At 47.9% G+C, this 14,037-nt stretch overlaps 1 protein-coding gene across 6 annotated transcripts in view; it reads right to left on the bottom strand.

The window, feature by feature from the left end:
- SLIT2 (slit guidance ligand 2) overlaps positions 1–14,037 on the bottom strand; it is a 348,732-nt gene that overhangs the window by 13,968 nt on the left and 320,727 nt on the right. For all 6 annotated transcript variants that reach the window (XM_041751158.1, XM_041751156.1, XM_041751157.1 and 3 more), the window contains 4 exons: positions 12,275–12,368; positions 7,205–7,342; positions 6,870–7,110; positions 5,457–5,587 (listed from right to left, as the gene is read on the bottom strand). In XM_041751158.1, the coding sequence (XP_041607092.1) occupies positions 5,457–5,587; positions 6,870–7,110; positions 7,205–7,342; positions 12,275–12,368 (604 nt within the window). The remainder of the gene's footprint in view (positions 1–5,456; positions 5,588–6,869; positions 7,111–7,204; positions 7,343–12,274; positions 12,369–14,037) is intronic.

The raw sequence follows: 14,037 nt of genomic DNA on the forward strand, positions 1-14,037 counted from the left end.
GAAAAAAGTCACTTTGAAGGGTAATTACTAGCCTACTTGAGAAAATAAAACACGTTACACCCCATCTCTTTCTGAGGGCATTATTACCAGGTCCCTTTTTAGGCTCTTCTGTAAGCACTAGAGAAATCAGGCATGTGTGTGATATTGTACTTCATTCACTCGTTAAGTAGCTTAGTCATCTCTGTTGTTGCTGATTCCTCAGACGCCAGGGTGCTGGCAAATGTGTAACAACTGGCTTTCTGAAATAGGAAAAAGAGCCTGGACTTGCAGCATTTGCTGACTTCCGTGGTGGACCTATTTCCCAACACAGCTGGTTTCAAGGCCAACTCCAAGCAGGAAGTCATGGAATTTGGACCTGGGGAGAGACACACACCATCGGCTTTCAGAGCACAGCTCAGTCATATTCCTTTTACATAAGTGGCTCTCAAATTGTCAATGGACAATCGACAATCTAACGTTATGGCCCCTGGACCAGAGCATCACTTGGGAACTTGCAGCAATGGACGTTTGGGGGCTTATCCAAGATCTGAATCAGAAATGAGAGGGGGACCAGTAATTTGTTCTTTAACATGCTTTTCAGGTGATTTTGATGCACGCTGTTTGAAACAGTAGCTTCGCATCACTGCCTGCAGGGCTGGCCTGGTTAGCAGTCTGAGTGTCTGTAAGAAATCTCGGTCTTCTATAAGAAATAAAATGAGAAAATGTGCATGCTACATCCGTTCTGTGAAAAGGGAATAATGACTACATCTTGGGTTTTCTTAAACACCTTAAAGCTATGGTAGCTACACTCTCTGGACATAAGTCCACAATATAAAGGTTCTCATATCATTCATTTAAGACACGGACATCTAAAATGAAGCCTTTTAAACCCAAAACATCATGCTGAAATAAGTTAATGGATAATTATTTTCCCATAATTTTATCAGATTTCATTTACTAAAGTAAAATCCATTTCCATCCATGTTGAAGATTAACCTGAAAAGATGCACCTGAAACACAAAATTATTCCCATATGCAACGTTCCAGTAGCACGTTAAAGAATGCATAATTTGGAAAATAAGTTTTCACTAAATTAAATGTTATATAACATAAAATCATGCAATTCAACTGAACAAATTCTCTGGTGTAAGATTATGTAAAAAATACTCCCTTTTAAGACACTATTACACTTTTGATAAGGTTATGTAACGTGGAAGCACACCAAGATTTGAGCATTTGATTCAACCAAATGAAATAATTATTAAGCAATTCATGGAAGCTGATGGCAACAGTGTTACTGATGGGCTTTTCTATGATGATGGAGAACTGATTCCTGTCATCAGAGATCACACTCTATTAAGTCCTGGGCAAGGTCAGAGGCATTTGGATAAAAGCCAGAGAATTAGTAGGAGGAGAGTAAAGACTAGGAACAGATTTCAAGGTGAAGGGAAAGGAAAGAAAAAGATCAAAATAAGTCCATTACACTAATGATGCTCAAGAAGATGGTGATGCCTCTCAATGAAATGAAGAATGCGACAGGGACACGCGTTTGGGTGAAGCAAAGGAAATGAACTATGTTTTGGACAATCTAACGTTATGATCCCAACAGCTAGTGCTGTTTACTATCTGATATGTGTTGCCCTAAAGATTTTTTTCATGTATAAAATCATAAAATTCTAGTACAATCCCGCAACAGTGGAACAATGACATACTCTACCCATAGAGCGGGTGAGGCCCAGAGAACGTAGGCAATTTACTCCTGGCCCACGGTTAATGGATGGCAGAGCTGGGACTGGAGTCAAGGCAGACTGTCTTTAGAGCACCTGCTCTTTTCTACTCAATTTTCAGTTTTGAGTGGTAATGACATTCAAACGGTTCAAAAATCAACATCACGTAAAGTGCTACTCATGCACGAATCTTGCTTCCACCCCCCTTTCCTCTCTATTCCTAGTTTTTGGGTATGCAAATACATGGAAATGAAAAAAATATATATTTACCCACCTTTGCTCCTGTTCTGGCTTCCTTTTTTTATTTTATTTTATTTTATTTTATTTTATTTTATTATTTTATTTTTTTTAATTTGAACTGAACAAAATACCTTGAAAATCTTTCAATACCGTACATACATGGAGAGCTTGCTCAGCTTCCTCCTTCTGCCCCTCCCTCCCTTTACTTTTTAACAGCGCGTCCCATTGTGTGGATGTAGCATAGTTTATTTAGATAGAAACGAGGGCTGTTTCCTAACTTTTGTTTTTACAAGCAATGCCGCAGTGATATGTGCACACGGCAATGGTCTTCCAGTATATCTGTGGCATAAATTCCCAGAAGGGGTTTTCACAGGTCAGGGAGTAAATGTTTTTATCATCTGGATAGTTATTTTCAAATGGCCCTCTACTGCCATTGTAAGCAATCCTTTATGGGATAAGGAGAGAAGATAGACGTTTCAATTCCTCTGCTATTCTCCAGAAAGAGATACCAGAAACATTTTCTCGTCTTGCTACAAGGGAGTTGAGAATGGAGACAATGTGAGGACAAGAGTGAGGAGGGAGCGGAGTCTGGAATTTCAAACACAGAGCAACCGTACTGGGTCCCTTACTGGCCACGTACTGTACTGCCACTTACAGATAGAATTTCTGAGGCACAGAAAGATCATTTATCTGCTCCAAGTTTATCCAAATTTATCCACTAGTAATTGGCCAAGCCCAGATCTGAACACATATCTCAGCCACTATGATTTTCACTTGTCAAATCCTCGAGTCTCCTAGTGTGTTGAAATGATTTAGTCGTTCTCTATAGCTTCTATTTCACAGGAGCATTTTTTCCTAGTCCACAGTAGAGGATGAATATATTTTTATATATAATATACACATATATATGTATGTAATCCATATCAATCAATCATCTATTTGAATTCTAGGTAATTGCTGCTTTTCTTTTACTTAAATATAACGGGGTGATGCTTCATGATTCTTGTGCCATAAAGCAAAAAAAGCAAGAATCGATCAAACAACTGTGCTTTCCCTGGACCTCACAACAGGTGTCGCCATGAGGTGATCTGCAAGCAGAGAAGTGGACTTCTGGTTCATGACGATACATGTATCATGGGGCATTATTCTTTTTTGTAAACGTCACATGGTATGCTCTCCTGTTAGGCAAAAATGGTAAGAACATAAACTTGGGGCACCTGGGTGGTTCAGTGGGATAAGCATGTGCCTTGAGCTCAGGTCATGATCCCAGGGTCCTGGGACCAAACCCCCACACCTCAGGCCCTCTGCTCAGCAGGCAGCCTGCTTCTCCCTCTCCCTCTGCCTGCTGCTCCCCCTGCTTGTGCTCTCTGTCGGTGTGTAAAATAAATAAATAAAACCTTAAAAAAAAAAGAGAGAGAAAAGAAACTCAAAATAAGCTCTAACTCTGGGAAACGAACTAGGCGTGGTGGAAGGGGAGGTGGGCAGGGGGTGGGGGTGACTGGGTGGCAGGCACTGAGGGGGGCACTGGATGGGATGAGCACTGGGTGTTATTCTATATGTTGGCAAATTGAACACCAATAAAAAAATAAATTTATATAAAAAAAGCTCTTCATTGTGATATAATCATGTGGTTTTCTACGACTTATCTAGGAATATTTTAAAGCGTATTTTATGCTTATAGTTAGCCTTCATAAGCCAACCCCAGAAAACTTTACTGTGGTTTCTGAGAGTTCTGTGCTCTTTGGCTGCAAAAAAGTAAAACAAAAGAGAAAAGTAGAAAACAAAAATGAACCACAAAAATCAATATCGCGAGACTTTTTGATGGGCTGAAACAGATTGAGGCTATATGATTTAAGGTCCAGCCATGCCTAAAACGCTGGCATTAATTTATCACCATTTGGGGATGAAATTTGTATTCCACTTGGAAACCAGTAATTATGTGTCTGCTTCCACGCTCTAAATATTCCCAAGCGGGTTAGCTCACCACCACAAGGACTTGCTGAATTCCATTCACGGCTACCGTCGGCATCTACTTTCCTGGAACTGTTACAAAGGATCAAACAGGGTGTGAAGGCTTCCGAAGCGCATCAATACAAACACCAATACCATGCAGGCCAGGATCTCCAACTTCACGTCCCAATCAATGGCCTGAAATTTGTGGCCAATCAGGTTTGGCTTACAGATGCATTTCGCTCACCACATATGGTATTTTTTAAAAAAATGTGAATCAATACAAAGGATGGAATACTTTACTTTTTTTTTTTTTTAAACAGATTTATGCCTTTCTTTGCAAAAACAGGAGTTCTGGTAAAACTGGGGCTCACATTCCCAACGTGGCAGCCTTCAGGGAGAACTGGGTAGACGCAGCCCGGCCCTGGTTTTGACAAAAAGGTTGCTTTTAGTTCACTCCAGACACAGACGCTCCTCGTATGCTGCCAACACCAAGGCTGTTTATAATAGAAGCTATTACGCAAGTCCAAAAAGTCAGATCTTTTCAAGAGTAAAACGACGGGAACATGCTCTTCTCTCGCAACCGGCCTAAGCTCACGCTACCTGCCTGAAAACCCACGGCCCGTGTATGACTCTGTGGCCTCGCTCTAGTTGGTGGCACTTATTTCTACGGGTGAACAAATCAACTAGGCAACTTGTCTCTAAGACGGCGGCGAACTGGTGTTGAGATCCAGCAGAGGGCTCTGGGGGTTAACTTACGCCGGAAGCACATTTCCGGCAGCATCCACGCCCCGTGAATACTGCTCCTTTCATATCTTCAAAATGCCATCATCCTCACTACATTATTAGAAGACTTCCAGAAGAAAGAGCGTCACCAATTACGTGCCGGAGGTGGCCCGCCGGGCTCTTTCTGCGCAATCTCCCTAAGAGCTGGGGCTTTGTTTCTTAAGGCTTGGCACACAGTAGGTGCTCAACAAATACGTGTTGCATGAAAGCTGATGTTGAATGACTCACGGCGCTGGGTACCTGGCGCCTCCTCTCCACCTGCCTTGGCCCTGCCCCGGGCCCCGGGGGGCTCACCAGCAAATTGCATTATTACAATCAGCAGATTCTTTTTTTCCGCCCCCCGGAATCTGATTTGGGCAAATGGGAACACGGGCAGGGGACCGTCTGGTGGAAGAAGAGTGAGGCTGGGTATTGAAAACCCTGGTTCCTTCTGCGAGGACGGACTGCGCCCCTTCACGGAAGGTCACAGCGGCTGCCAGGCCGTCCTGGCCCGAATCCCACGCTGAGCGTGCATTTCCCCAACTGGGGCCTCCGTCACCCCGTCGGGCACCGGGCGGGGGGGTAGCTGTATCCTGCGTCCCCGACCTCGCCCCACCAACCTCTGTGTAAGGCCCTCTCGGGTGTGACACCTGTTCCGCCAGGCGCCTACGCAGGACACACGTCATGAAGGTGAAGGCCGCCGCGGCCCAATCACTCCCTCGTCGCCAGGACCGCACCGCAGGTGGCCACAGGGCCTGACGCGTCCTCACCTGCACCAGGAACCGAGACACTCACCTGTAGATGGCAGAAGCGGGGTGCGAGCCGGTGTCGTAGCTGGCGCGCACCCGTCCCCGATACAGCTCCACGGCAATGTGGTCCTTGTCGCCCTTGTACAGGAGGATCCCGCTGTCTTCGTCGGTGGCGATCTGGGGGAAGGAACCCGGCGTCAGCGGAGCGCACTCCGCCCCCCTCACCAGCAAGGGACAAGCCTGCTGGGTGAAGCTTTTTGCCCTGAGCTTATTCATTTTTGTTCCTTTCGCTCTGAGAAGGTCGCAATGCAAGGCGCGCAGAAACGGTGACTCGCGAGGTGACCTGTTTCTAAACGACGCTGATGCGAATAAATTCAGAAGAATTCGGGGACAGTAGTCACAGGCACGTAGGGAGGCGGCGCTGGAGGCGCCAGCCTTGCTCCGCTGGCGGGTCTCACGTCCCCGGTCTTTTTGCCTCTGTTGAATGCCTCACAGTCCTGGCAAGACCGGGGCGGCGCGGGGGGGAGGCAAGCTCCGGTTTTCTCCTACTTTTTGGCCTTTTTGAGGTTTTAAAGGACCAAGTCAGTAGGAGGTAGGAGTGACCCAAGCCCCGCTGGATACCCCGTATCACCGCGCCCCTGCCCCATGCCCAGGCCTCCTGCCCTCTCGGGAGCGGCCGCGTCCCTGGGACCAGCTGATGTCCTTGGAACGCCCGACGCACCGCGACAGTTGTCCTCCTACACGAAAGCAACGCGCGGCCCCAGGTGGCCGGTGGCCCAGATCCGGGATGCCCCCTGCGGCCTCACCTTGGGGGCCTCAGCGACTTGCACTAAGGGACAAGGTGGTTCAGTGGAAAGTGTCACCGTAAAACCTGGGTTTGTTCATTTCATGTCACCACCTAAGGGTTCCGGGGGACGAGTGGCCAGGTGCTGGCCGGCTGTGGCCTCCCCCGCGCCCTCCTCACCTGGGGCTCCTTCTAGCGGAGCTCTCGCCCCCCCAGGCAGAGCCTGAACTCAGAGTCACAGAAACAAAGGGACAAGGTGCCTTCAGCAGAGCCCCAAACATGCATTGTGTTGGGCTCCGTCTCTGTGTTTCACAACCAAGTAGTGAATAAAAATCCCTGGTTCCCATTTGGTTTTGAAAAATGTAAATGTTGGGGCCGCCCAGTGGAGTGTGACCGGCCCAGGGCGTGCCCCAGGGTCCCGGGATCCAGTCCCGCATCGGGCCCCCCTGCAGGGAGCCTGCTCCTCCCTCTGCCTGTGTCTCTGCCTCCCTCTCTCTCCATGTCTCATGGATAGAGATAAAACCTTAAAAAAGAGGAATACAAGTGTTGGAGAGAATAAGGCTCCTCGCGCAGAGTGTTTCCTCGTGGCGTGAGGTCGGCCACTAAGAACCACTCGGGGCGTCTAGACCTAAAGCTGCAAGTGGCTCAGGGTGAGGCAGCTGGGCCCCCGCTTACCTGCAGGGTGATGTTCGTTTGGGGCCGGACCTTGGCTGAAGGAATTTGAAGGTACGACTCTTTGTTCACGAAGTTCACGCTGACCAACTTCTCACACTTGTCCCCCTGGTAGCCGGGCAGACACTGGCAGATTGGCTCGCCCGCCCTGACGATGCACTGCGCCCCGTTCTGACAGTCGAAGTTGTCACAGGGGCTGGTGCGCGGGAGGACCATGGGCGGGGAGAATTCACAGAACAAGCCGCTGAAGGGACAGACGTGCGTGGCGCTTACCAGCTGCCCAGGGGGCCGAGGCCCGCGGGGCGACGCTGCGGCTCCCGCCCGAGCCGCCCCCTTACCTGTAGCCTTCGGGGCAGGTGCACGTGTAGCCGTTCACCGCGTCCGTGCAGTGGGCTCCGTTTTTACACTTGTGATCCTGGCAGTCGTCGAAGTCGATGTCGCAGTGCTCGCCCACGTACCCCGGCGTGCAGTCGCATCTGTGGGCGCGAGCGGGACACGGATTCAAACCCCACGGGGCCACGGTACGTGAGGCCGGCGCGTTCCACCCAGCGGCGGGTGGCACGGCCTCCGGGGAGCCCCCGGGGTCCGCGGACGCGGGCGGCCTGGCCTCGGCTCTGCCGCTGGAGAGATCAGCTGCGACTGAGGCCGAGAACGCGAAACTAAACTCGGAAGCAACAGGCCCGGTAGCTCCCCGGGCCCCGGCCGCATCTGTCACCTCTGTCGGGGGTCGGCGGGCGCACGTCCCCGCAGGGACACGGGGCGCCAGCAGCCTCCTCCCTGCGGCCTCCCTTCCCCTCGCTCGCTGGCTCGCTGCCCTCCTCCTCCTCCTCCTCCCCCTGCCCAGCGCCCCCTCCCTCTGCGCCCCCGCCTGTCCCGTCCTGTCTTCATTCGCTTTAATTCACTCGAACAAGCGGAACGCAAAGGGCTACGGGACCATCTCCTGAGATGTCAGACTGGACGCGGCCCGAGTCCGCCCGCCGACAGCCCTCCCGGTGCTCAGTCTGGAGGCCCCAGGGAAGGGGCGGTGCCAGCCTGGTGGGGGAGCCGGGTGTCCCTGCAGCGCTGCCCCCACGCCAGGCCCGCTGTCCCCCGCCCACATGTGGGCCCACGGACTCCCTCTCCACGGGGAGCATCGGAAGGACAAGCTCAGGGGCCTCCCCCAGGGCGCCCAACGCGTCCGTGCCACAGCCGGGGCTGCGACCCCCACCCATCCGGCAGCAGGGCCCGACTTCTAACCACTGGAGGATGAAGCGCCCTACAGTGGCCGAGGAAAGGCAGCGTGGCAGGTGCAGGGCCTGAGCAGAACTCTGCTCTGTAGCCAGAAGGGGCCACAGGAGGGAAGGCGCCCCCGCGGCCTCCTGCCTCCCTCCTCTCTTCCCCAACACTCTCCTGCGCTGGGTTATCGGTTCTACACGTCAGGCTTCCACGGGTGTTTCTGTTTGGGGCTTAAGAGAGGGGTCACTGACTTAAATAAAAAAAAAGCAAACCAGGGAACGACAGCTTATTCAGCTTTAGAGAATTTGGACTTTGCAGTCAGGACCGGGTCAGGACCGTGGCTTCATCCCTACATGCCTGCGGTCTTGACCAGCCTACGCTTCCGAGGTGTTTGTGTCTTCACCACGGTACAAGGTAATTTCCATCTCATGGGTTTGCTAAACGATTAAAAAAACCCGCCGTCTGTAAGAGAATGTGCGTCTGATATGTAATGCATGATCAATAGGGTAGGTAGGAGGATTCTATCAGGTCTTCATAATCCCCTAAAACTCTTTGTGGTTTCGTCTTGACTAATTTTCCAGGAGGCCATTCGGATTTAAATGAATGAGGATAATTAAAAATGCCCAAGGGAATGCGTGGACATGACCGAGCACCGAGGTTTTCTCTGAAAAATGCAAAATCAGGATTTAAGAGTTACCGGAGGGCTGATGAATTAAAATAAATGGGGGTGTATGGCCTCTAAGGAGAGCAGCCGTTGGGCTCTGCATGTGTGAACTGGGAAATAAAATGAGGTCACTGCAGAAGCTCATCGCTTGCTCTAGAGCCCGTGGTTCTAATACTAAATCCTAAGCGAGTAAACAGCACGTCTGGAGTTAAATGGGTCTTAAGTGGCCATACACATCCTCGGATGGACGGACAACGTCTGGGAAGAGAGCTTCCCTCGGTGTTAATGTGAGCAGAACCGCTGAAACGCCACGCGTTAAAAGAAAGAAGAAATGCTTTGAAACTCCCTGAATTATTTATCTGAGGCAAGAAATCAAAGCAAAAGATAGGAGAACCACACTCTCACCACCAGTGGCTAAGAGCTGCTTTATAGTCTCTTCTCTACAAATACTATTTTTCGAGCCCATCAGAACTGCAGTCCTGTTATGACCAACTTTTTTGTTTTTTTTTTTATTTTGTTTTGGTTTTTTTTTTTGGTCTTCCTCTTGCTCCTCACATCAAATTTCGAAACAGAAGAAAGTATTTAATTAAGACTTCCTCAAGGAAAAAAAAAAAAAAAAAAAAGCAAAAAACAAACAAACAAAAGAATTCCTCAAGGTTTGTATTATCAATAAAACCTATCACATCCCCTCAACTCTATGATCTCCCAAGGAGGGAGGAGGAAAGCAGAGACTGTGAGATATATTGTGGAGAAGCCCAACAGCTGACTAAGGAAGACGCATGCTTGAAAATACTGCTTATGGCACATGATGGTCTAAAAATACCTCAAAGCAATTTAGGAGATTTATGAGGTCTATAATAAAGCAAGAAAAGTAAAGCCAGCTCTGTTAGCTCAGTAACAAGAAAATGAAGTTGAAGAGACAATACGGTTTGCCCAAACAACATTTGTCAGGAGGGACTCTCTTGAGCAGCTTCATATGGTTTGGGTTTTTAAGGCCATCGTCTTTTTTTGCACCCCTCTTCTCCCACAATTTGCAATTAATTTGTAACATGGAGCAGTGGACACTGGGACTTCACCTGCTTCCTGCTGAACTACATACGGCTACAAAACAAGCTCCCAAACTGCTGCTGAAAACAACGGGCTGCCCGAGCGAGTCCGCTAACCCGCAATCCAGGAAGATGCATTTCTGAGAGTGTAAGTTAATCGGTGGTAACAGAAGATGCTGGACTGAGGAGTGGTCTTCTTGAAGACAAATCCTCTCATTTTTTAATGGTTTCCATGAAGTCCTATGAATTTTTTAGCTTAAAATCGCACTGCACAAAGCCCACGGGTACCTGCACGGCAGGTAAGCGGTTCTGTAAGCCACGTGCTTTCCTGACAAATTCCTCTGAGAAATGATAATATCGGTTATGTTCGTGGTGGCTTTTCTTTTTCTTGGGGGAGTGGTGGATTTTCAATTTGCTAGATTCAACTGTGGGCAGATCAAAGACATTGGGAGTTAAAATAATTCACGTGCAGTACTCAGCTGAACAAAATGCAACGTGGAATTTTGTAGACATAAGGATTTCAGTAAGACCTCTGGTTTTTGCATAGGATGATAAACTAAAAGATAATGAAAAGTAGAATCAAAAATATTTTCTTTCTCGATAAGGAACCAAACGGCATCAGTGGGTCCTGCCACTGTATTTGTATATTCTTTTTTTTTTTTTTTTAAGATTTTAGGGAGACAGAACATGAGAGACACCCAACTCTGGGAAATGAACAAGGGGTGGTGGAAGGGAAGTGGGTGGGGGGTGGGGGTGACTGGGTGACGGGCACTGAGGGGGGCACTTGGCGGGATGAGCACTGGGTGTTATTCTATATGTTGGCAAATTGAACTCCAATTAAAAAAATAAGTAAATCTTAAAAAAAAAAGAAAAAAAAAGATTTTATTTGAGAGATCGCTCCCTTGCTCGTGCGAGGGAGAAGGAGAGAGAACCTGAAGCAGACTCCATGCCGAGCGCCGAGCCCAGGGTGAGGTTCGATCCCACCACTGCAAAATCATGACCTGAGCTGAAACTGGGAGCCAGAAGTCAGACGTGTAACCGGCTGAGCCACCCAGGCGCCCTTGTATTTGTATATTCTAAAACTGTGTTTGTATATTCCAACATTTTAAACGAAAGGGCATAAAAATATTCTGTAAATAAAATATGAATAAACATTGTATTCAGATTGATCTGTGAAAGGCAGGTCTGGAGATACAGACCCTACTTCCCATTCAACTTAGAATACCTGATAATTTGTGGACAAGTATCAAAATGCTAGAGTTCCAGCTCAATTCCCATCTTACAAAACCGTTCCCCACCCAAGTAATATTTAATTCTCTGCACTTCTGGCAATTAAGCCTGAGTTACTTCACTGAGAAGATAAAGCATGTGAATGTGAGTAGCTATAAAACGCTACACAGGCTGGTGGTATTACCACGGGCCCTGACCCTTGGCAGGTGCTCAATAAATACTGGGTAAAAGAACAAATAATTCTGTTTGCCAGTTGTCTGACGTAAGCACGGCTTCTCCACTCTTGAACCCGACTGTGTCGTTCCTGAGACTCCAACTTACCTCCTGCAGCAAAACAACTGTAATGTTAATAAACTACGGAACTTCCTGGCGGTAACTCGTATTAGAGAAATCGCCCAAGTGAGAACCAGCACATCCAGCTCCCACCTCTGCCAATGAATAGCCCCGAGGTCTTTGGACAGCCACCGCCCTGTCTGGGTCCTGTTTTCCTGATGTTTAAAATGAAAAATTTGGACCAGATGATCTCGAAACTACCATCAGCTCTAAGAAGAGGAGTTGCTGCTGACAGATCCTTACAGATCCTTCCAGGATCGTGGCGAAGGAATAATTTAATTTGGTAGCAAATATATTTCGGGAACACTATGGAGGAGGAAAAAGAAGTAATTTTAAAGTTCTGAGTTCACTCGAGGGAACCCTGTACCTAGAGGGACTATATGCTTTATCACCCCACACAAGACGAACGTGAGGTGGAAGGGGCAGTGTCATTAGTAACAACGCTGAGACCACCAACAGGCATCAACTGGGACTGTCCTCGGGCATCTGGGACATTCGGTCACTCCACCTTCTTAACCTTGGATGGTTAAGAATTGTCGCCGACCAAGAAAAAAATCTCAGTTAGATTAAACTCCCTCCCTCCCACAGACTCACATTCAGCTAACAAAGCACCTCGTAGACATTCCGGGTTTGTCTGGCCTTCAGATGCCTTTAAATAAACAGTCGAAGGCTAAGGGATTTCATACAGGCTCCCCAGGGAGGGCCATGGGGCAGAGGGAGGCCGTATCTCATTTCCTTTAGTTACTGAAAAATAAACGGTCGGTGCTGTGGAGGAACACTCATGAGAGTGCCCTGACGCCAGAGGGTGTCCCCTTCATCCTGAGCAAAGGTGTGGGGGCGAGGCCCGGAAAGGCAGGGGAGCAGGACAGGCTCCTGGGGAGCAGCCCCGCCCTGTGGGCCCGACACCGCCTGGGACTTACTTGAATCCTTTGGGCATCAGGATGCACTTGGAGTCGTGCTGGCAGGGGTTCAGGTCCTGAGCGCAGAAGTCCAGCTTCTCCTCACACAACTCGCCTGTTAACATGGCAAACGGCGTTAGCTCACGGACAAAGGTTAGCAGGCTTCCCGCAGCGGCCGCGTGGGCCTCAGAGGCTATCACGGCTCGTGACTGGGGAGAAAAATACGTCACAAGACACGAAGCCGGAGATCGAGACGCTGGTCACGCTGCCCAACAGCCTGACGGCTCGGGGCAACCCAACGACTGCGATGTGCCACTACTCTGGGCCCTTCAGACGTGCTGTTGGGACGGGGGAAGGGCAAGCCGGACGCTTTTGCGTTTCTGCTGTTTCATTTACGCTAAGTTGGCCTTGTTACTGACGTACGGCACGGACCCAAAGGATGGATGATTAGCCGCTGAAGCTTCACCGACGGAAGCCTCCGTGGGGCCAGCGCCCACGTCGGACACACCACGTACTAGCACCCAGAAGCCGGACCCCGCGCAGGGAAACTCGATCAACAGGACCCACGTCAGCTGTGTCTGTTTCTGAACGTGACGTAAGTGAAATCACGTGCTAGGTACCCCCTCATGTCTGGCCTATTCTCATGTTTTATGTCTGAAAAAATAATCCTCGTATGTTCATAGTCTCCGAGGTCTTATTTATTTTTTCTTTTTCTTTCTTTTTTTTTTTTTCCGAGGTCTTATAAAGTCTGGAAGAAAAAGACTTTGTTTCCCTCCTATGACTTCATTTCAACAGCTCAACCGAATACCCCTTCGTTATATCCACTAAGATGGGAAAAAGCAGAAGGAGAATCAACCTGAATCAATCTGAAAGGGATATACACTCCCTGCCCCCTCCCCCCCAACATCAGCTATAGCTAATTAAGAATATATTTTATCAATAAATGAGAGCTAAAAGCACAACCATGCAGATTCTAGACACTCTATGTTGAATTCCAGGTCTGAAAAACTCTTTAAGAGATTTCTTCAATTATAAGTAATGTGGTCTATTTTATTTTCCGATATGTTAGGCCAAAATCCTAATTTTCAGTGAGACTTTCCCCATCATTTTGTGACCTAATAAGTAACTAGAAAGATCTGAGATTTAAAAGTTCTCTTCTTTGCTACCCCTACCTCTTAGTCACTTTTTGTGTTCTATATAGTAAATGAATGAATAAAGTGGCACCACTGTGGGCAGCTGTTCCTTTCCAAGAAACTGTTAGAACTTTCATCCATTCAAGGTGTATGGATATTAGCAGCACCGGTTAAAAACCAGGAGTTTGCAGTGCATTCCTTGGTTATAAGACTTGTCCTTTTAAGGAAAAACTTTGCTAACCAGTAGGAAGAGTTGCTTAGCAACTCAATGCGGCATATTATTTACACTTCAAGAATCTGCATCCATGATGCAAATATATAAGTGTATCCAGTTATTATATCAGTTTGGTGTATGGTAATTTTTTTCTATCTCTTAAAGTGAACTAATTACACCGAAAGTCTTCTATATTTCTTCTATAAGGAGGCTGTGTCTCTTGATTTATGATACCGAGTTTTCAACAACACGTACGTAATGAGCTATTTTAAAACAGGGTTTATTTAAAGCTTTTCACTTTCAATTAGTTTTACTTTAAGTAATTCACCTTGATGGAATTCATTCATTATGATTTATCAGCCTACAAGGATGAATTCATTTTTTAATTTTCTAATCAAATCTACTTGGTTGGATACAGGCTGTTTATCGTAGTCTGC

Source organism: Vulpes lagopus, chromosome 4 (assembly GCF_018345385.1).
Source record: "Vulpes lagopus strain Blue_001 chromosome 4, ASM1834538v1, whole genome shotgun sequence".
Taxonomy (NCBI): Eukaryota; Metazoa; Chordata; class Mammalia; order Carnivora; family Canidae; genus Vulpes; species Vulpes lagopus.